The following is a 21,698-nucleotide window of genomic DNA, read 5'->3' on the forward strand; positions in this document are numbered from 1 at the left end:
TCTGGCTTTGTGGAGAGCAAAGCTCTACCAAAGGGGGGAGTTAGTCTTTGTTCCTTGGAGAAGGACTGGTCCATCCATAGGTGGTCATTTGTGCTTTGTGGAGATAACGTTATGCACTTTCTGGAGAATGAGAAAATGAACTCGCCAGATGCCCAGACAGGGCGTTTCCAGGGGCACCGGTCAGCCAGGGCTCATGGTTAATGAGAGGTCTCTGTGCATGAGGAGCTGCTTCAGACACTGGCGCGGGAGGCTCTCCGAAGCCTGTATTTAACACCTCTCCACCTGCTGCCCCCTAGTCCCTCAACCACACTCACTGGGGGGCCCCTGGGGTGGGGGCATCACCTGGATGATCCTGATGGAGCCAGCTCCCACCTTACACAGGAAGGTAGACCTGTGATTAGCTTGGGAAACATCCTCTGCCCACTCATGACACCGTGCTGTCTCTGGCTTAGCACAGAGAGTTCCAGACTCCAGATGTCAATTAGATGCTATGATTCCTGAAAATCATAGTCTGACTTAATGACACATGGTCTGACCACAGCCTAACAGTCAGATGTACAGCCCCGGCCTTAGACATGCAGACTGAGCCCCACACAGAGGCAGATCTGTGGATTTATACCTCTGGCCTAAGCACAGTCTGAGGACCCTTAAACACACAGTCTCAGCCTTTTTAAGAGCCTGCTTGGGTGCTAGACTCCTGGGATCTAAACCTGGCTCTGAGGACTTCCCTGGTGGTCCCGTGGTTTAGAATCCACCTTCCAATGCAGGGGATGCGGGTTCGATCCCTGGTCAGGGAACTAAGATCCCACATGCCACGGGGCAACTAAGCCTGTGCGCCACAACTGGAGGGCCCGCGCACCACAACTACTGAGCCCATGTGCCACAACTAGAAAGAAGCCCGCGTGCTGCAATGAAGAGCCCACACGCCACAATGAAAGATCCTGCATGCCACAACTAAGACCCAGTGCAGCCAAATAAATAAATAAACATTAAAAAAAAAAAAAAACAACTTGGCTCTGGCCCTTGACTAGCTGGGGAGACTATCGCAAACCACTTAACTACTGAGCCTCGGTCTCCTGATCTATAAAAGGGAAATAATAATGGCACCTACCTCACAGAGTTGTAAGGATTAAATGAGTTAATATATGTAAAATGCTTAGGATCGTGCCTGACACATAGCAGGTGCTAAATGAGCGTTCACTGTTATTATTCGTAACCTCTCTGAGTTTCAGTGTTCACATCTGTAAAATGGGGATAGCAACAGTACAAGAGGGAGAGTGTGGGGGTTAAGTGAGATAATGCATGGAGGAAGCTTAGCACTGAGCCTGGCACACAGTACACACTCAGTAAATGTCAACAGCCATCACCGTTGTTTCTGACTGGGACCCCGGCCACATGGTGTCAGAAGGTCTAAGCGGGCACTCCTAAATGTTGGCAAACCACAGGTTCTGGTGCTGGGGCCCTTCTCTTTCCTCCAGGTTACCTCATTTGGGCTCAAGATGTCACCTATAAAGCCATGACTATCTTAGACCTCCTCTGGAACACCCAGCTTGTTTATCTAACTGACCGCCTGACACTTGAGCTGGCTGTTTCAAACTCAACTGTGGCCTAAACACCCCAACTCCTGCTCCTTTGCCATGTCAGTTACTAATACCACTGTTCACCCATGTACTCTGGCCCAAAGCCTAGGAGTCTTCCTTGTTCCTCTCCTGGCCCCTGACCCCATCTCCTACCATTCTTCCCTTTGCTCATTTGCCTTTGCCCATACTAGCCTCTTTGCCACGTTTGTTCCTATCAGAAGGCCTTTGCGCTTGCTGTGCCATTTGCACGGAAACATCTACCCCCGAATGTCTGCATGCTCACCCTTATCAGAGACCTCCTCTGAGCGTCCTACACAGACAGCAGCACGGCCTTCACTCTCTACCCCTTACCCGGCTCTATGTTCTTCACAGCATCCTCACTGCTTATTTGTTTGCTTGTCTGTCCACTGTCTTTGCTTGTACGTCTCCTCCACCAGACTGGACGCTCCACAATGGCAAGAATTTTTCTTCTCTAACTCTGAACCTCTAGCACTTAGAACGGTACCTGGCACATAGTAAGTCCTCAGCAAACATTATCTGAAGGAACAAATGGAAGTCCCTATCCCTCCCCGTTTCCCACTCCTCCCCTTTCCCTACCAATCAGCAGCTTGGGGAAGTTGGAGGTCTCAATGTTGTGATAGTAGATCACAGAGGTGACAGCAGCCATGAACGCCATCCCGGCCGGCATGTACAGGTGGAGATGGCGGGACTCGGTCACCCTGAGATAAGGGCAAGAGAGACAGCGAGAGAGAGAGAGAGAGAGAGAGAGAGAGAGAGAGAGGGAGAGAGAGAGAGAGAGAAAATGTAGATGAGCTGTGTCGTACCCTAACAGAGTAACCCAGGCCTCGTGCTTAGGGCACAGCACACAGTGGGGCCTCCAGAACACACATGCCATAGAGTTCCATACCATATGCTGGCAGCTCTGCCCAGACCATACCCCAAACATGCCTGTTAACTAAGGGGCCCAGGCGTTCACACAGAGATGCTATGAGAGCTCGGTGTTCAGGCTTTGAAATTCATGGCCTTCTCTCTCTGGGTTCACGCTTACAGAATCTGGCATAGGGGAGCTGACCTTGGCAGTCGCAGCTGCAAAGCTTCTGGCTTGGAACCAGCTTATCCCCCTACAGAGGCCTCAGTAGGTGGACTCTGGTCTGGTGATAAGCCCCATAGGGAGCCAGAGCTCCCTCCCAGAACTCAGCTTCCCCACGACTGTTGAGGAGGCTCAACTTGACTGGTCCTGATCATGCCCTTCCAAGGCTCCCTTCTATAGAAAGCAAAACTCAAAGGCACAGGTGATGTGGCCTCAAGCCTTTTTTCCAGCACTGCCCAGCCTGCTCTTTCTAGTGAAGCTACGGTTAGGAACCCCTCCATTCCCAGGAGGCCTCCTCCAGTCTTCTGCTTCAGCGCTGCCCTTGCTTGCGCTGCTCCTTCTATCCAGTGTGCAGAGTCCCTGCCCTCGAGAAGCTGACAGTAGGGAAGGAAGCAACCATGCTCAGAGCTAACCGTCGGACTAGGCAGTCTAGGGAAGTGGTATTGCAGATGGACAGAAGGCTGAGAGCACACAGGGGAGGGTGGGCAAGCAGGGAATGCTTCACAGAGGAGGTGGCACAAGGCTGAACTTTGAAGGATGAGCAGGAGTTCAACAGAGAAGGTGGGGGGCATGAAGAGAGCCATGTTGGGACCCCAAGCGGTCTGGTGGGACTAGGATATAGCATAGAGGCAGTGTGTTTCCCTTCTTCCTCACTAGAAGAACCACAAGTTTGCTCCAGCAGCAATGCGCCCAGCCCCAGGGAATGGATGGTGATTGGTTCAAGCAGCCATGCAATTGCACACTTCTTTGTCAGTGATCGGTTTAAGAGTGGCCGTATAACCCAATTCTGGTCAATGAGATGTAAGGAATGTCTGTAGAAGATGATCTCCTGCATAAAGAAGAGGCCTGTGGGCAACATGCTCCCTTTTTCCTTGCTTAGTTGATGCCTGGAGTTGGGCAGCCATCTTGTAACTATAAGAGAAGATATGGTGGACACACAGAGTATGGTATAGAAAGATGTGGAGAAGCTGGGTTCCTGATGCCATTACTAAGCCACCACACCAACTAAAAAAGGTGGCCTCCAGATTTCTTGTTAAATGAGACTGTACACGTTGATATTCTTCAAGCTTGATTAGTGGATAGTCTCAGTGCAAGGTCTTCGCACTGTTACAAGAGGTACAAGGCAGTCACTAGTGGGGGCACTGGAAACAACCAACACCCTGTCCAGGAGGTCTTCAAAACTCTTGCCTCTGTACTCCTTGAAATAATTTTGAAAAACTCTGTACTCCTGCATACATTTTTAAGTGACATCTAAAATGTTATTTCATAAGTTTAAGTACATTCATTTTTTTTGCAGTAGAAGGCAGAAATGATAAACATTTTATAAGATGAAATAAGACAGTGAATAACCATAACTGAAATAAGTATTTTATGACAAGACTTAAATAGATTTAGGCTGCTTTACTGAATAATATACACTGACTTAGGTAAGAAATTAGGTAAAAGTTTTATATATGGCTTTTTTCCAGTGTATGGTGGTCTGGGAAAACATTCTATATTTTAAAAAAATTTCTAAATAACCTATACTGCTTTGGTTGTTGTGAATTCAGAGCATCACAGAGAAATAATACTTAAAGGAAGACAAGAAGCCCTACAGGTTAGATGCCTTAATTAATCACTAAATGAGGCTTACCTTAAACTAAACTCAAGTTTGAAGGCCACAGCTTTAATGGCCCCCCTCTCTCATCTGCCCCGTACACTTCCGGCAAGTCTGCCAACCCAGGACAGGGACTGTGGCTTCTCTTCATGTCTGTTCCCCTTCCCATCCTCCTTCATGCTCCCCTGCCCAGGGATGTAGGCCACAGATGGAAACCAGCAAATACCAGATAAGTGCCTGTTGAGGAGCTGACCTGCTCTCTGGGGAGGAGATGGCGATTTGCACTGAGCTGGAGAGGTTTGGGATACAGGTGCTGCCCCACACAGGAGAGGCTGCGGGACAGCCAGCAGGACGGAGTCCCCAACCGTTTTCTATCCAGTCTCCCACATTCTGGGAATATACTAGCTGCCCAGGGCTCTGCCACTCTGCACTCTGCACCCTGTCTATGCTCTAATTTCATCCTCCACTGCCCTATGGAGCAGGCAAGGCAGGGATTATGATGCTCATTTCACAGGTAGAGAAAGTGAGACCCAGAAGGGCTGGGTGACTTGTCCAAAGTCCCACAGCTGGTACGTGGCATAGCAGAAATGCTAGCAAAGACCCAGGTCTACCTTCTCTGCAGGAAGGGTATTTTCCCCTCTGTCGCTTTGTTCATTACAGCCCGGTGCGTATATTCTGGCCGAGGGCTCACAAGGCATCCCTCCTGTCTCTAGCATCTGTGCTGCTTTGGAAGGGGTGTTGGGATGGAAGGCGGGAGGCAGACTTGTCACCTGCTAGTTATGTGGCAGTATGCATTCTGGTCCTGCTCATCTGAGGGCTTTGATAGTCAGGAGGAGGCCCAAGGCAAGCAGTTACCATGGAGATTACTGCTGAAGCCAGGATGCAGGGACATTGGGAGTGGGAGGGTGAGGGAGTGTGTGTGTTGGTGGGGGTGAGGATCCCATCCTCCTGCCATCCATCTGCAGGAGCCGGGGCTGGCAGGAGTGGAATCTGGGCATACTCTGATTCCAGCTCAGAGGGATTGGACCTCAAGTATTTAAGCCAAATGTCCACCACCCTCCACCACCCCTTCACCCAGGCAGTCACTGAGCCTTGCCGATCCTTCCATTCTTCCTTAGTGAGATGGCTGCTTCCCACCCCTCCCCACTCGCCCGTGGTACCTTTCTCACGACTCCCCACTGGCCCTCCCTCTCTGGAACTCCTCTGCCTGTCAGAACCCTAGTCATCCTTCCAGATTCTGCTCAGAAGTCCCCTCAACCATGAAGCTTGCCCAACTCTGCCTTCCTTTATCCTCCCACAGTACTTACTTGTAACGTTATTTCATTTATTCTCTTAAGGAGTCACTAAGGGTCTATGGAGCTGTCTCATGTGCCTTGCACTGTGAATACAAAGATGAATGAAATGCAGATTCCAACTCTGAGGCCTTTCTGATTTAGGGGGGAGACAGTTTGCAAATAGATATAGATGTTAACATACAGTATGATCTGTGCTGTGGCAGAGGTGTGAAGAGTATGCTGTGAGGCCCAGAGGCAAGGTGGGCATGGGGAGAAGGCCCTTAGGAATGAGGCTAGAGAGAGGGAGGGCCGACTGTGAGGAACCTGGATGCCAGGCTGAGGACTTAGGACCTTGTAAACAACCGGGAACCAAGGAAAGATCTTAAGCAAGAGTGATTTTTTTCCCTCCAAGAAGGTAACCCCAGCAGCTTGTGGGAGAGGCTGGGCATATCCACTCTAATAGGCTCTAGTATTATTTCACCAGGTCTTGGTGTGCAGATCTGGGTTCCCTCCACCCTGCTGCACTGAGAGCAGGGCCTGGTTCTCACTGTCCAGTGCCTGGCACAGAGTGGCTGGCACACAGATGTTGGGTAAACAGTTGCTGGATTTATTAGCAAATGAAACGATATTGGCTCATGGAATGCAGCTGAGCTGGGGTCTCCCTGGGCCTTTTAGGAAGCACCCTTGAGTAGATCCACTCTCCTGGGTCCTCTGAGAGTCACTCACCCATCAGACAGGATGCCCTCCGCGATCTCACACACCAGGACGAAGAGCAGCATGAAGGTCAGGATCCAGCGCAGGTTGTGCCCCGGGAAGTGGAGCCATGTGCTGTGGTGGATGTGCACCTTGGAGCTCTGACTGCCCCATCCTGCAAGGAGAGACAGGAAGAGGTGGGAAGCCTGGCTCACCTGGAGGAGGTTTCGTGAACCCCAGGGGGGTGCTTAGGCATTGGGTCCATGGTGGGGATGAGGAGTGTACCCATGACAATGCCCCAGTCTGGTACACATGAACTAAATGTCCTTGCATGAAACCCCGGACCCACAGAGGCCCACAAGTGCAGGTACCCATTTTATATGCGGACTTTTTGTGTGACAAATAACCGCATAAATAAACCATTTGGTTGAGAGCAACAGTGTAAATGCTGGTACAATTTCTGATACACATGTGAGCATAAGCTTCCTTCCTATTTCTAGTTGTCTTTGTCAACAACTAGCAACTTTTTGCTTCTGCAGCATCCTCCTCTTTTTAATTTTGTAGCAATTTTTCCTTTCTTTTCAAAAGCTGTATATGAATCTTAAGATTTGCTTTTTTTTCTTAATTAGAGCAAATTAACACGTTTTGGGGGAGGCAGGGAACACCCTATGAGTTGACAGAGCTAGCTAGCTTGGGAAATTCGAGGTCTTGGAGAGAGATAAAGGGGACCCTAGGAAAGAGGCACACACGACTGTCTGGGCGGTGACGCCGAACTCTGCAGAGGGCTTTCAAACAGGGGCGCTGATGGCCTCCGTCCGGGTCGCTGCTAAGTCGGATCGGCTCTGCCCCGAGCCCGAGAAATTGCGCTCCGGAGACGCGCGCGCCGCGGTGGGGTTAGCTGGGGAAGCGGAGCCTCTTCTCGATCGGGGCGAGTGGAAGCCCAGGATCGCCGGAGGCTACCGACCACTGTCGGGCTCAGCCCCTGGGAAGCACAGGGCTCGCAGGGCCCCCAGCCCAGCCTCTGAGGCGCAGGCTGCACTCCTCCCTGGGCCCAGCTGCGGCTGACGAGAAGGGTGCCTTGGGGGAGGGGTGGCCCGGCTCCCTACACAGCGCCTCTGAGGTTACAGCCCGACCCACTCCCGACCTTTCCAGCGCGTACAGAGACCCCTGCTTTCCCCTTTCTCCACCCCAGCTCTGGCCCTGCGGTGGCAAAACTTGGGGGTCCCCTGGGTCAGGAGCTTCCGTTGTGGTGCGTGCGGTTTCAGGGACACCCCGGGAGTGAGGGCTGTGCGGGTGTGAGAGCGCCGGCACCGCGGGGCATAACACAGAGCAGGGGACCCCAAGAGGGAGGCGAGCGGCGGTCGCCTGGCCGCAAGGGGACGCGGAGCGCTGCGGCGCGCAGCGCCTCCTCCTCCTCCTCCCTCCCGACCTCCGTCCTCCCCTCCTCCGCTGCTCGCCCCGCGCGCTCACCGATGAAGAGGATTGGGAAGGTGATGAAGAGCAGGAAGACGTGCGGCACCACGTTGAGCGCGTCCACGAAGCAACCGTTGTTGAGGACGCCCTGGTCCACCCGGTAGGCGGCCGAGTGGTTCTCGCTGCCGCAGAAGGCCAGGGGCATGGCGGCGCGGGCTCGGGCTCGGGCTCCAACTGCGGCTGGCTCCACGCGCCTCCCGCGCTCTGTCCCCTGTAGCTCCGCCGCCCGGCCCGGCCGTCAGGCCCCAGCCCCCACCCCGCGGGCCCCGCCCCGTCGGCGCTCCGGCTCTCCCACCCCGCCCCGCTCCTCTACCTGAGGGGCCTGGGGGGCGGCGGGGAGCCCGACCCGCCGGGCCGCGCTGGGGCAGAGTTCCAGCTGTGGCGGCCCGCACGATGCGCTGGGGGCCGCCTTGTGAGTGCCCCGCCGCGCGCGTGCGCTGGGGAAGAAGGGAAGACAGGCTGGGTGGGTGGGCGTGCTCGAGTCTGGATGGGAGGGTGAGTGGTGCAGAAGAGAGGAGGAGGGTCCTCGCGGCTCCGGAGTGGGCGCGGTCGGAGTCTCGAGTGTGACCTCCCTGCCCGGGGTCTGAGCTGTGAGCTCACCTGGGCCTGGCTCTTGTGGGTATAGTTAGAGCGGAGGGTCCTGGTGGGGCAGTGTGGGACAAGCCCCACCCCATATGAATAGGAAAAGCATTCAAAAACATTACCTAGCGGGGAGCTTCGAAGGTTTTCGAAAGTGGTTCCAAGCGGGGGACGTTCATAGGTGCTTTACAGCGTATCCCTCGCTTTCACAAACGGAATCTTCCAATACTCCTGCTAAGTACAGGTTAATTGCTCCCATTTTTCTGGTGAGGAAACTAAGGCTCCGGAAGGTTACATGACTGACCCAAGGTCTCACTGCCGACAAGTAGGGAAGCATAACTTGAACTCAGCTCATCGAATTTCAACCCGCACTCCCCAGCCCCCATCTACCTCAGGCATGCGTCTATTACATTATTGAAACCTCCAGCGACTGGCAGGTGAATGGATAGAACAGATCACCGCCCAAGGTTGAAAAAGAGGTGCTCGTGGAATTATAACCAGTGAAGGCAATGGAAGGCAGCCAAGAGGGGTGGAAAGAGATAGTGTCAGATACCCTAGGCTGTATCCTTAACCTGACACAGATAGGCTTAAGGAGTTCAAGAACCTGGTGAAATCGTAAAGACAATATTATGCCTTCCTATACTTTTTGGAGAAATTCTCACAGGTCTGTGACCAAAAAAGTTTACGTCCTATGAAGAAAGAAGACAAAAGGGGATTTGGGGTTAGATTTTAGAAGAAATTTCTGAGTTAAGGATATGGAGCATAAATGCATCTGTTCTCAGGAGGAGCTAGAGGGTCATCAAGGAAGCTCTCTTCAGCCCTTTTCCCTATGAGCTTCACTGAGGCTGTTCTGAGGCTGCTTTGAGGCTCGAAGCCTTTACAAGACACTGTCAGGCAAGGACTCAGCTTTGCCTTAGGACTTGAGAGAGGCCAGGGCAGAACCAGGAACCAGAGCAGAGGGCAGGTGGGGCTGAGTGAAGAGCTTGGGGAGGGCAGGAGCTCAGGGTTCAAAGTCCTCAGACAGTCTCCGACTTTTTGGGTATCTCTCTGAGGCCAAAAGATGTTTCCTGCAGTATCAGCCAAAATAGTGAAAACTTGGTGGCTGTAAATATCCCGTACCAGTGGCAGGAGTTAATTAATCTGGGTGAATGCAGCCACTGAAAAAGTGATTGCTGAGTCTATGTAGTCAAGTGGGAAAAGCTTATGAGACAATGTCAGGTGAAAAAGGAAGGAACAAAATTGTGTGTTTCCTTTGATTACAGCCATATTAAATATGTATGTTTGAATGCAAGCCCACGGGGGAAGCTCAGACTTGGAAATGGCTGTTACATTAGGGCGGTGCATAGTATACATTAGCTACCGTTGCTGTGTTTATAATTACTGTTATTACCATTCTCTTTCTGTAAGAATGAAACAACTGAGGTTCAAAGAGATGAGATGGGGAATTCCCTGATGGTCCAGTGGTTAGGCCTCTGCACTTTCACTGCTGCCGAGGGCACAGTTTTGATCCCTGGTTGGGGAACTAAGATCCCACAAGCTTCCAAGCACGGCAAAAAGACAAAACAAAAAAAACTAAACAAAGAGATGAGATGTGCCCTTGGCCACCTAACAAAATTGCTTTTAGGTTTTTGTTTTCAGCTCCAAGTTTTTTTTTCAAACTTTCTGTTGCCATTTTGTTTTTGTAGTTATAATTTTAGTTTTTCACACTTTCAGCAGTGCTGTTTTTCCTTTCAGTGGTAGGTATATATATATATTTAAAGTCCTCAGTCCTGGCTCCACCACTACTAGTTGTGTCATGTAGGACAAGTTACCATTCTGTGCTTCAATTTCCTCTTTTCTAAATGGGGAAGATAGTAATACAGACCCCAGAGGATTAAAATGAGGTCACAGTTATAAATGTGCTGTGTAAGCCTGGAAGATGGTCCTGGCTACCTCATCCTCTGGGTGCCCACCCATGGGACCCCCTCAATCAATCATGGTTATCTAGTGGTTTTTCCCTTCCTTGGCACTCAGCACACAGTGCCTGGCACATCCCACACACTTGCCTCTTCTGGGCCATTTGAAATAAACAAAAAGGCTGGTCCAACCCAAGCTGGACCCAGGTGTAAAGGACAATTAAGGGATCACCAACTGGGACTAAGAGGAGGCTGGAGGGGGGCACCACGTTTGCCATCTCTAGCACAAACCTACTGCGTGACTGTGGGCAAATTCCACCTACAAATTCCTAGCTACACCTAGCTTTCCAGTGAGGATACCCATCACCCTGCCCATCATGTGGGTGTTATCTCGAAAAGTGTGGAGTCAGGTGCATAAAGAGGCATGAAAGGACTCCTGCTGTAACATGGATTGTGATCTTGGAAACACCCAAATGTTCATCAATAGAGGGCTGGTTAAAATAAAACTAACACACGAACAAACAACATGATAATTCCATAATGTGGACTACTGTGAGGCAAATACAGAGAGTAAAGTAGGGTTATGTACACAGACACGGAAAGATGTCCAAGGCATAGATGTAGAGCAGTCAGTGAAGCATGAAACCATTTTATTTCTGCAACAGAAACAGACGCAGAGCTACAATGTCTCTGTGGGGAGGCGCTGGATCTCAGTCACGCTTTCCCATCTCCAAAGTTGCTTGCTCGCTTCTGCTGCAGGGAGATGGAAGAAGGATTCACAACAGGAGCAGGCTTGGAGCAAGGGTATTCCCCTTTGAAAAGTCTCAGCCTTCCTCAGAGCAGAATGGAAAACCTGGGAAGGATTTCACGGACCTGGATTGTTGCGCTCCCGGGCCCACTAGGTGAGTGTGGCCGCAGGCAGGGCCCCTCCCCTCCTTTGTGCAGGGAAAGGAAAGCGTGGCGCAAGGCTTCAAAAAAGTCCCTTCTAGCTCTTCTAGCAAATTCCAGGTGGAGAACAGACAACTGGTGTATCAGAGAGAGAGTTCTTGAGATCAGGAGACTGTGCTCAGCCTCCCTACCTGCCTGTTAGCCACTCCTTAACGGGATGCTGAGGGTACTGAGGATCTTACTGCCTCTCAGTCTTCATGTCCCGAGGAAGGCGTGCAGCCCCCAAAGAACAGACTTTTGGGGAAACCTGCACATCTGTGCATTAGGCCTCTTCTCTGTGTTAGAAGCCAAAGGAAATACCCAGTCACGGCATCAGTCACTGGCATTAATCAGGGAGCCAGATGGGAGAACCTGAGTGTGAGGGGGTCCTGCTGAGTGGGGCCTCACCTGTGGGTGAAGAAGGCTCACAAATGACCTGGCAGTGATTTGCTTTGGAGACAACTTCCATTAGTGATGGAGGGGAATGATTGCATGTGAGCTCCATGGGGATCCCATAAGGTGCACTGGCCTGCCCCTCTCCCCACCCGAGGCCACACTGCAGCAGGATCCCCATCTGGGCTCAGACAAGGAGGATGCCTCTCTCTGGCACAGCCTGGCCCCTGACAGGTGCCTCTGGCAGGTACAGCACAGCCTCAGCTCTCTGGGCCTGGAGGGCCCTGCCAGAGCAGGAGCTGAGGCCAGGCAGGGGTAGGGTAGGGGGGCGCTGCTGGACCACCTGTCTTCCCTTCAGCTTCTTCCCTCCCCCCCACCCCAGAGGGACCTCAGCTCCTGTCACCTGAGGAGAGGATCCTGGACCCAGCTCTATGCTCAGGAAGTTCAGGTCCCAGCTCTACCCTGACCAGCCATGTGACCTTGGGCAAGTCAGCCTCTCTGATCCTCAAAGAGGAAGAATAAGCCCTCTCTTATGGATCAAATGTGTGAGAAAGCCTGGCAAACAATAGACCTCATATCAAGTTTTTCAATTCTCAAATCAGCTGAGGGCTTTTTATCCAAAGATAAGACACTGATCAAGACACTGATCCTCCCCCTGCTAGTTTTATTAAATGTAACTGACATAGAACATTGTATAAATTTAAGATGTATGACATAGTGATTAAATATATGTATATGATTATCCTTGTGTTTAGTTAACATCCATCTCCTTACATAGCTATATTTTTTCTTGTGATGAGAATTTTTAAGATCTACTCTCTTAGCCAATTTAAAATATACAATTCAGTATTGTTCACTATAGTCTCCATGCTGTACATTACATCCCCAGAACTTATGTATCTTATAACTGGAGGTTTGTACCTTTTGACCACCTTCATCCATTTTCCCTATCCCGCATCCCCACCCTCCATCTCTGGTAACCACCAATCTGCTCTGTTTCTATGAGTTCAGCTTTTTTAGATTCCACACATAAGTGAGGTCATACAGTATCTGTCTTTCTCTGACGTATTTAACTTAGCATAATGCCCACAAGATTCATCCATTTTGTTGCAGGGGGCAGGATTTCCTTCTTTTTATGGCTAATATTCCATTATCCATTTTCTTTATCCATTCATGCATCGATGGACACTTAGGTTGTTTTCCATGTCTTGCCTATTATAAATAATGCTGCGACACTTACTGATTTTTAATAATTGATTGAGTTCCTACCTAAAACTTAAGTGGGCAAGAGCAAAGTGCCAAGCCCCTTATAGCGTTATCTAGCTTGATCATCATCTCCCTTTAAAGCAGGTGATAGAATCATCATTACACAGGTGAGCATAAGGCAGAGAGAGAAAGTCACTGGCCCAAGGACTCCCAGCAAAGTAGGTAGCAGAGCTCAGGTTGGAACATCCTGCTGAGAAACAGGGGTGGGCTGGGGTAAGGGTGGGCTAAATGAGGAAGGCCAGAAGGGGCGTGGGAGCTTTCCAGTTGGAAGGAGGTGCGAGGAGGTAATGGGGACTTGTTTGGAAGTGGTGTCTGCAGAGCAAGACCACGGTCCTTATTTAGACTTGGCCGCTTGAGTGTAGGCCTGTATGTAAGTACACAGCCTACTTCTTGGTGCACTGGTGAAAACTTGGTGTATAAATGGAGGTACGTGTGGGCATGCCTGCCACTGTGATTCTTTTTTTTTTTTAATTTAATTAATTAATTAATTAATTTGGCTGCGTCGGGTCTTCGTTGCTGTGCACGGGCTTTCTCTAGTTGGGGCGAGCGGGGGCTACTCTTCGTTGCAGTATGTGGGCTTCTCATTGCGGTGGCTTCTCTTGTTGTGGAGCATGGGCTCTAGGCGCACGGGCTTAGTTGCTCCATGGCATGTGGGATCTTCCTGAACCAGGGCTCGAACCCATGTCCCCTGCATTGGCAGGCGGATTCTTAACCACTGCACCACCAGGGAAGTCCTACCATTGTGATTCTGTTGGGGAGGAGGGAAGAAGACCCTTCTCTCTGGTGCTTGGGCAAAGAATGACCTCTTTACTCAGGCAAGCAGAGACCTGAAAGGGAGGGAGGGAAGGAGAGTTGGGGGTGAGAGAGACAGAGGTGTTGAGACAGGCCCACAGCCACTACCTAATGTTTACCTGCTCGAAGGAAACATTGCCGAAGCGCTCCCCCCTCATGCTCTGTACAGAGTCAAAATCTATTTTTAGCTAAAAATAGTACATTAAAAATTCAAATTGGTGAATATATTTAATTTTAAGCTTTCTGAATAGCCAATGTGCCCTTGAGAAGACAGTCATTTAATGACGTGGGTGCTCTGGGGCTTGAGCAAAGGACAGATCCTGGAGAAGTTTTTTTTTCCCCCCAGTGTATTTATTTACTTACTTTTAATTTTATATTGGAGTATAGTTGATTAAAAATGTTGTGTTAGTTCCAGGTGTACAGCAAAGTGATTCAGTTATACATATACATGTATCTGTTCTTTTTAAAATTCTTTTCCCATTTAGGTTGTTACATAATATTGAGCAGAGTTCCCTGTGCTATACAGTAGGTCCTTGTTGCTTATCCATTTTACTTATGTATTCATGTATGTATGTATGTATGTATTTATTTTTGGTTATCCATTTTAAATATAGCAGTGTGTACATGCCAATCCCAAACTCCCTGACTATCCCTTCCCCCCACCCTTCCCCTCGGTAACCATAAGGAGAAGTTTTGTTAGGAAGAGTGAGCCAGGTGGTTTGGAGAGAAGCATCACCTTTTCCATTGGAGCTGGAGAATCAAATCAAATTCCTTTGCTGATCCAGCCCCCTGGTGGGAGAGGGTTGGGGGGGAGGGTGTTGAGGTTTGCTTGCTCCCCTACTTGGAAGAAATAACTTGGCTCAGTCAATGGGTGATCCGATCTGTATTTGAGGCAATTAGCCAATTGATTACAGACATTTATTGGGTATCCACTGGGTGTAGGCTGGGTTCCCCCGTAACCCTGCAAAAGGGGCCTCTTCAGAACGGCTAGCTGCTCCCTCCCTCCATGCTGGCCTTCAGAGGGGTGGCCCGAAGTGTTCCTATGCAGCCCTACTTCAGGGCCAGAGGGAGTCTGCAATCCCTGGGTGCTGGCTATGGGTTTCCAGGTGCCTGCAGGCTGCGGTGGCTCAGCTGGCTCCAAGCATGGTGTCCAGGACGGTGGGTCCAGAGCTCACTGGCTTCTACGGGTGGGTTTGGTTTCTCCTCTGAACTTCAGAAGAAGGTCCTGTGGAGAAGAGGAACAAAGCAGGAGGGTGCAGGTCTTGTGGGTGAGCACTCAGCCGAGGGCAAGGCCAACGAAAGGGAGCACACCCTGCCCCTTGGAGGCACAAGGCCTTGCCGACCTCTGGATGCCCCTCTTGGTGGAGGCCCCCAGCAGTCACACCCCAGCCACGGCACACAGGAGGCCAGGGAGGGCGCAGAAGGGACACCTGGGATGAGGTAGGAGGGGACCAGAAGGCAAAGGCACTGAGGTCCCTCACAGAGCAGATGACAAGTGATAGAAAACAAAGGGCCACGAGCCCATCCCAGAAGCCACAGCCACAGTTGAGGCCAACTGTTTTGGGAGCATGAGAAACTTGCAACAGAAAAGTCAACAAGCCCAGGCTTGGGTCTGCCCCAGATGCTGCCAGCTATGGGCTTTAGGCCACACCAAACACCAGTTTCACGGCCACCTACCAGCTCTGTCCATGGGCACAGCCCTGTCACGGGGCAGGAAATACATCCCAAAGCTGGGCTCCACAGTGTCCCACAGATAGAGTCCAGAGTCAAGGGAGAGAGAAGGCACAGAGGACAGTTTGGTCTGAGCAGGGCTCAGCCACAGCAGGTCACAACAGGACATGGACAACTCCGATAGGCCAATCCTGGTTCTCTGGACCAGTGTTAATTGCCTCTTAATTGCCCTGGCTCTGGCCAAGCATGGCGGCTTTGTGGAGGTCCCAGAGGGTGGGGCTGACAGGGAAGGGGAAACCCAGGCTGTGCTTCCTTTGGGTTCTCCCAGCCCATCGTGCCTGGTTTGAGGCACTGCCTGTGCCCAACTGAGAATGGCGCTCACTGCTCTATCCTGCTCATTGGGGTGCTATGTGGGACCCAGGGCAGATCCCAAGGGCTGTGGTGAGTCAGGACACACAGGTCCCAAGCATGCCGCACACTGGGCTCTGCTTGGCTTCCCTGAGCGGGAGGGCCTTTGAGTCCAACAGAATTCCAGTGTCACCAACAGCAGGCCCAGGTGGCACTTCAGGGATGGCGAATCCCCAGACACCAGTCCAAAGAACCTGCCGACAGCATGGGCAGCAGACAGCCACGACGTGCAGCGTGGACAGACGGGGCCCTGCAGCCCGCCTGCCTATTCACCGCGGGGGTTGCCAGGCTCCAGCTGCAGGAGGAACCCGTGTCTAAGCATGGGAGCATTGTCTCCAAGGAGCTTTCGGACCAGCTGGGGGCTTTCTGCTGCAGAGGAGGGAAAAGAAGAGCTACATATGCAGAGCGGAGCAGGAAACACAAAACAGGGCTTGGTTATTCCAGGCAGAGCTCCACCGGACCTCTCCCTTCACTTGGCTCCTGCCTCAGGTCCTGCCTAGGGCCTGGGTTCCAGAATTAGTTGCTACAAGACCTTGATTTCTCTAAGATGTACACAGGACTCGGCCTCTGCTGGGAGGGGGAGTGGGTAGGCACCGTCATGACAGGCAAGCACAGGGGTGGGGAGGTGATGTGATGAAGTGAGGGTGGGGGACAGTAAGAGGCACACACAGAGGCACAGAGAGAGACAGGGGCAGAGACAGAAAGACAGAGAGAGAGAAAATGGATGCAGGGTGGCAAAGATGGAGAAGCAAGGACCCAGAGCCAGGGGTGGAGAGAGGCAAGAAAAGGAGAGGTAAGAGAAGAGGGAGAGAGATGAAGGGAAGAAGGATGCAGGGGAGAGGGATGGATGGGAGAGAGACTGACAGGAAGGAAGGGGGAGCAGGAGGGAGGGGAAGGACACAGAGAGAGAGAGAGAGAGAGAGAGAGAATGAGATAGAGAGACCCACACAGATACAGAGACAGGAATGAAACAGACATAGGGAGAGACAGACCATACAGGGAATTGCAGAGAAAGACAGAGACTGGGCCAAGGAAAGCCTGCAGGATGGGGCCAAAGCCTATGGTCCTGGCTGCATGAGAGAAAGCAGCTACGTAGCAGGAAGACCCTCCAGAGAGCAAGACACAGAAGTCTTTAAACTAGCTGGTGATGGGGCAGGAGACGAAGTTCTGAGTAGGGAATCAGAAATCTGAGGCTTTGTCCCAGCTTCACTGTTTACTTGGCCTGAGACCTTGAATTTCTCTGGGCTTCAGTTTTGCATATGGAAAGAAGAATCCGGACAAGACCGACTTGAAGGCGGCTCTGGCAATGCTTGAGGACAGTGACTTAGTTCTAGGCTTGCTCTAGCCTGGGAGCTTTCCAGGATCAATTACTACTAGACTTTGTGCGCTTGGGCCATTCCGTTAGGCTGGATGAGGACTGGGGCTGGGCTGGGAGAAAGTGGCCAAGATCCCGGAGGAAGAGGAGGAGGGAGAGGAGGTAGGGGGCCAGGCACCCGCACACACTTACAGCTCATCGTCATACTCCTTGGGGGGACAGACGGCAATGACAAGGTCGATCCAGTCCTGTGGGGAGAAGCCATGTGACTCTGAGGCACGCTCAGCGGTCAGTGGCATGTCTGCCCCTGACACTCCATTCCCATGCCGGGGCACCATGGCCCAGGATCAGCCGGCTGGGGCCTTCTTCCCATGGGGGGGGGGGGTGGGCCCAGGTGGGGCTGGAGGTCCTCCTGGTGGGGAAGGGCCTCACTGTGCAATCCCATGGTCTGGGGGAAGCTTCCAGACTCTGAGGTTTCAGAACCATAGAAGCCAGGGTTGCCAGGTCCTTGAATGACACCAAGTTCCCAAATGCTGATCTGCAGACCCTGGCTGGGCATCAACCTCAGAATCACTTGGCGAATTCCTTAAAATTCTAGATTCATGGACTTGGTGCCTGGAAATCTGAGGTTAGGTCCTGGGAAACGGTATTTTTAACAAAGTTCCTAGGTCATTCTGATGCACGGCCAATTGGGGAATTTTAGGCCTAGCTTTCTGCTCCTAACATTTGAATCCCCTCAATGGCATCGCTGCCATCCTTAGCTTGTCCATCATTGTCCATCCTTGGCTTGGGTGTATCCAATAAAAATTTTGTGAAATATCACTAGGCCCCTCTACCATGCAATAGCTCCTAATATTGAACTGAAATCTCTCCTCAGGACCTCCCTCCATCCAATCCAGTTCTGCCCTCAAGATCACAGAAAACTTTCGCTCCCTCTACCCTAATGCAGCACTTGAGATAGTTAAAGACAGTCATCATGTTACCCGTGAGTCTTCTCTTCTCCACATCCCTTCATGTGGGTCCCAGGCCCATCTGGTCAGCATCCTCGGCACTGAACTTAATACCTCAGGCTCGGCTGCCTGCATACAGTTGCACAGGTTGTGCATTGCACAACATGAGCGAGCACCATTCACACTGTAGTCTGTAGGAGGGCACCCCCTCGGATTGTGTAGTGCACAGCCTGGGAGACCTTATGTGGTGGCCCTGACCCAGGTGGGTATCTAATGAGCCAGAGCAAACTACCACCAGCCCCTCCTCCATTCTGGGCCCTCTACTTCTGTTAATGTTTTCAAGCACTCTCTTGATTCCTGTTTGGTGTGTACTTAGAGAAGACCTTAAGTTTTTTTCTTGGGTGGGTTGCCACATCTGGTCTTCTGGAGTCTATTTGTGCCACTTGTTTTTTGGATTCAAGGTTGGAAACTGACTTTCTGAATTCTATCTTGTCAGATTAAGACCACTGGCTGGATAGGGTATGTGAGTGTCACCCAGGAGTTACCTGGACCTTGGATATTGGCCCTGGGATGGGGCACCCTGACTGTAAGGCCTGGTTGCAGAGGCCAGGGTTTGAGGCAGGCAGGCAAGGGAGGGAAAAAGGGAGGGGGATTGTTCTTACCCCCTGATTCCAGGCCTTCTGCAGGGCAGCCTCAGCCTCAGCCAGGGTGTAGTCCGTCACGATCTTGCCATTGATGGCCATGACCTCATCCCCTTTCACAATGCCACCTGCAGGAAGATAAGGCTGACTGGCCAACTGGGCTGTATATAGAAAACGGGGAGCGACTGTAGGGCTGCAGAAGGGGCCTGACTTGGATCCTGAAAGCTCATATGGGCTCAGAAAGCACAAGGGGAAACAATCGACCAGGTTGCTCAAAGGGCACTTCCTTCCCACCTCATCCACACACCCTCACCCCAGCTCAGTAGAATCGGGACACCAGTGATGAATTATTGCCACCCCAGCTTTTGTATGGGCCTCTGATTGCAGAGGGAAGCAGACCTGCATTTCCAGGGAGGTTACCAGAAACACAAGCTAGTTCTATGAGCCGTCCCTCTCTGTGCTCTAGCCGTGCTGGCCGGCTTTAGGTCCCTGAGCAGACTGAGCTCTTTCCTGCCTCAGAGCTTTCACATGCTGTTCCACCCCGTGCACTTGCCCTCGCTCTCTTTCCCTCTTCTTCCAAATCTGAGATAAAACCCTGAGAGGTCTTCTCTGACTGCCCACTCAATCTCAAGTAGAACTTTCCTATTATTCTATTAAAGTATCCTGGTCTTTTTCTGCACAGCATTTTTCACAATTTGTAACCATATATCTATTTATTGACTGGTGGTCCCTCCTACCAGACTGTCAGCTCCATAAGGGCAGGGATTGTCTTTTTAGTTCACCACTATATCTCCAGCACTTAACAAAATACCTAGCACAAAATAGGAATTCAATAGATATTTCTTGAATAAATGAGTGATGTTGAAGGTATTCCTGGATAAGCGGATCTGTGATCTAATAAGTAGTTTGAGAAAAACTGACGTTATAAGCTTAAACAGAGCTACTCACTGCAGGACTTGTCAGAACCTTGAATATGCTAATATGCCTTGTGGCTCTCTGAGAAGTAGATCTAACACACATCTTCAACTTCAGAACCCTTTCTTATTTTCTTTTTTTTTGAGCAATTTCTCCCAGTTCTGGTGTCCACAGAACATTCTGTGCTATGCTGAAATAGTTTACTCAGGAGCCTTGCAGGCATGAAGGTCCACAGGATTATGATGTGTGTTGCTGAAGATGGTGGCTATGGTGGCTTAAAACACATGTGCTCCTGGGGAACGTTCACCAGCTGCTTGTATGTCCAAAGTAGTGTGGAACCAAACTGTAGACAGCAGTTTCCTCTGGACAGTGGGCCTGGGGAGAGGTAGCTTCCACATTTTCACTTTGTACAAACCCAAGATGCAGCCTCAGGGCCAATAAGGCAGTGGTTGGGCTGGGGCTTTGTAAGGTGGGGAGGGCCCAGGAAGCCACCCATCCATCCTGGTCCTCTTTCCCTGCTAGACATGGCAGACAGGTGGGGCCAGCATCAACCCTTCCCTCAGCTGGCACAGGAAATGAGGACAGAGGTGGAGCGCATTGGCCAGGTGGGCAGCGGTGGGCCATGGCAGCTGCCTAGCTGAGCAGGCCCCCCTTCTATAGCGGAAATGAAGGCTCAAGTGCGGCTGTGAGGGGCCGAGGTCACCAAGGCCCCGGGTGGCAGAGCTGGACTCGCCCTAGCAACCCACAGAAGCCTGGCTGCCAGTGTGCCCAGGTGACTGCCATCACTCCACCTCCTGCCTCAGGCCCACACCCACCCTCCATTCTACCGCCTTGGCTTGTGGGAGAGACTCCAGCCTAGCGCTGCAGAGAAGGGATCTGACTCTTGGATTCCCTGCTCTGGCCTGCAAAGGTGAGGGGCTCCTTCTTCAAGGGCACCTATTCCTCCACAAGGGACTCAGGAGTACTGAAAAGCTGCCCAGACTTGGAAGAAGGTGGAGTTTCAGACATTATCAGGTGAATGGGTTGATCGTTTGAGGCACAAGTCTGTGCTGGGTCCACAAAGGCTTCACTCATCAGCAGGGGTGTTTTTGTTGGTAAGGGGATCAAGGCAAAGCAAGAAGATCATGCCACAGGAGAGACACAGGGTGGGAGAGGGCCCCTGCCCCGCTGGGTGGGGGCAGGGCTGCAGAAGGTCCCAAGCAGGGGTGGCACTTGTGCTGGGCAGTAAAGCGAATGACCAAACTGCTTGGGTTCAAGTCCTGCCTCCATCCCTTACTGGCTGTGGGTCCTGAACAAGTATTATACTTAACCTTTCTGTGCCTCAGTTTCCTAAGATGTGAAATGAGAGTGATAACGGTATCTATTGTAAGAATTAAATGAGTTAATACACATGATTACCCAGACACAGGTTATGTGCAGGTACTTAGAATAACACCTGGCACAAGGTTAGTTCTTGACAGATGTTGGCTCTTATCATTATGAAAAGGATGGGTAACGTTTTGATGGTTTCTCTCTTGCCTTTACTTGTGCTGTCCTCTCTGCCTGGAAAGCTCTTTCCCTCCTTTGCAAGGCTAGCATCAACTTATCTTTAAAGGCTCAGCTCAGTATCACCCTTGTAGGGAGCCCTCCCAGCAGCCCTCTTGCCCTTGATAGGTTAGGGGCCTCAGGGTTCCCACAGCGTCCCTCCACCTTCTCAGTCCTCTGCCAGCCCACAGCAGACCACACTGTTATCGTCAGCACCTGGCAATTCTGAGGATGTTTTCACCACTAGATGGGGAGCCCCCGGAGGGCAAAGTGGTGTCTGGTTTGCTGTGTGCCTGCAGATCCTGGCACTGTCATATGCCTGCAGGTCACATGTGGGACACTGATGCATGAGTGGGCGGATCCAGGTGGGAGGGCATTCCTGAGAATGGTGTGCCCACTCCCAGAAGGCTGCTGTTTGCTTTCCTGGAGGATCCTGTATAACCATCACACCATCCCCAAACCGGGGCATGGCTGGTCCCCACTCACCGTGCCGCTCAGCGGCTCCGCCCTCGTAAACAGCCGAGATGACCACCTTCCCGATCGGGGAGTCCACTCCGCCTTCCAGGGCCAGGTCTAAGGCTCCCTCCTGGTGAGAAGAAAACAGGCCTCTGGAGCCAAGGAGACAACAGGTTGTGGGCACCTGGGCACCCAGGAGCCTCTTGTCGGGGCCACAGACAGGGCGGGAGAAGCCATGGGGCAATGGCAGTGCCGTCAG

General features: G+C 51.6%; 2 protein-coding genes across 3 annotated transcripts in view; both read right to left on the reverse strand.

Annotated features, from left to right (window-relative positions):
* The window catches only part of ABCC8 (ATP binding cassette subfamily C member 8), a 74,894-nt gene extending 67,042 nt beyond the window's left edge, over positions 1-7,852 (reverse strand). The window contains exons 1-3 of the mRNA XM_059931214.1: positions 7,705-7,852; positions 6,268-6,409; positions 2,178-2,299 (exon numbers count right to left, since the gene is read on the reverse strand). Of these exons, the coding sequence (XP_059787197.1) occupies positions 2,178-2,299; positions 6,268-6,409; positions 7,705-7,852 (412 nt within the window). The remainder of the gene's footprint in view (positions 1-2,177; positions 2,300-6,267; positions 6,410-7,704) is intronic.
* A 6,571-nt stretch (positions 7,853-14,423) lies between these two features.
* The window catches only part of USH1C (USH1 protein network component harmonin), a 52,245-nt gene continuing 44,970 nt past the window's right edge, over positions 14,424-21,698 (reverse strand). For both annotated transcript variants that reach the window (XM_059929578.1, XM_059929579.1), the window contains 4 exons: positions 21,470-21,569; positions 18,566-18,672; positions 17,146-17,201; positions 14,424-14,784 (listed from right to left, as the gene is read on the reverse strand). In XM_059929578.1, coding sequence (XP_059785561.1) covers positions 14,772-14,784; positions 17,146-17,201; positions 18,566-18,672; positions 21,470-21,569 — 276 coding nt within the window. In that variant the 3' untranslated portion in view covers positions 14,424-14,771. The remainder of the gene's footprint in view (positions 14,785-17,145; positions 17,202-18,565; positions 18,673-21,469; positions 21,570-21,698) is intronic.

This window comes from Balaenoptera ricei, chromosome 8 (genome assembly GCF_028023285.1).
Source record: "Balaenoptera ricei isolate mBalRic1 chromosome 8, mBalRic1.hap2, whole genome shotgun sequence".
In the NCBI taxonomy this organism is placed as follows: domain Eukaryota; kingdom Metazoa; phylum Chordata; class Mammalia; order Artiodactyla; family Balaenopteridae; genus Balaenoptera; species Balaenoptera ricei.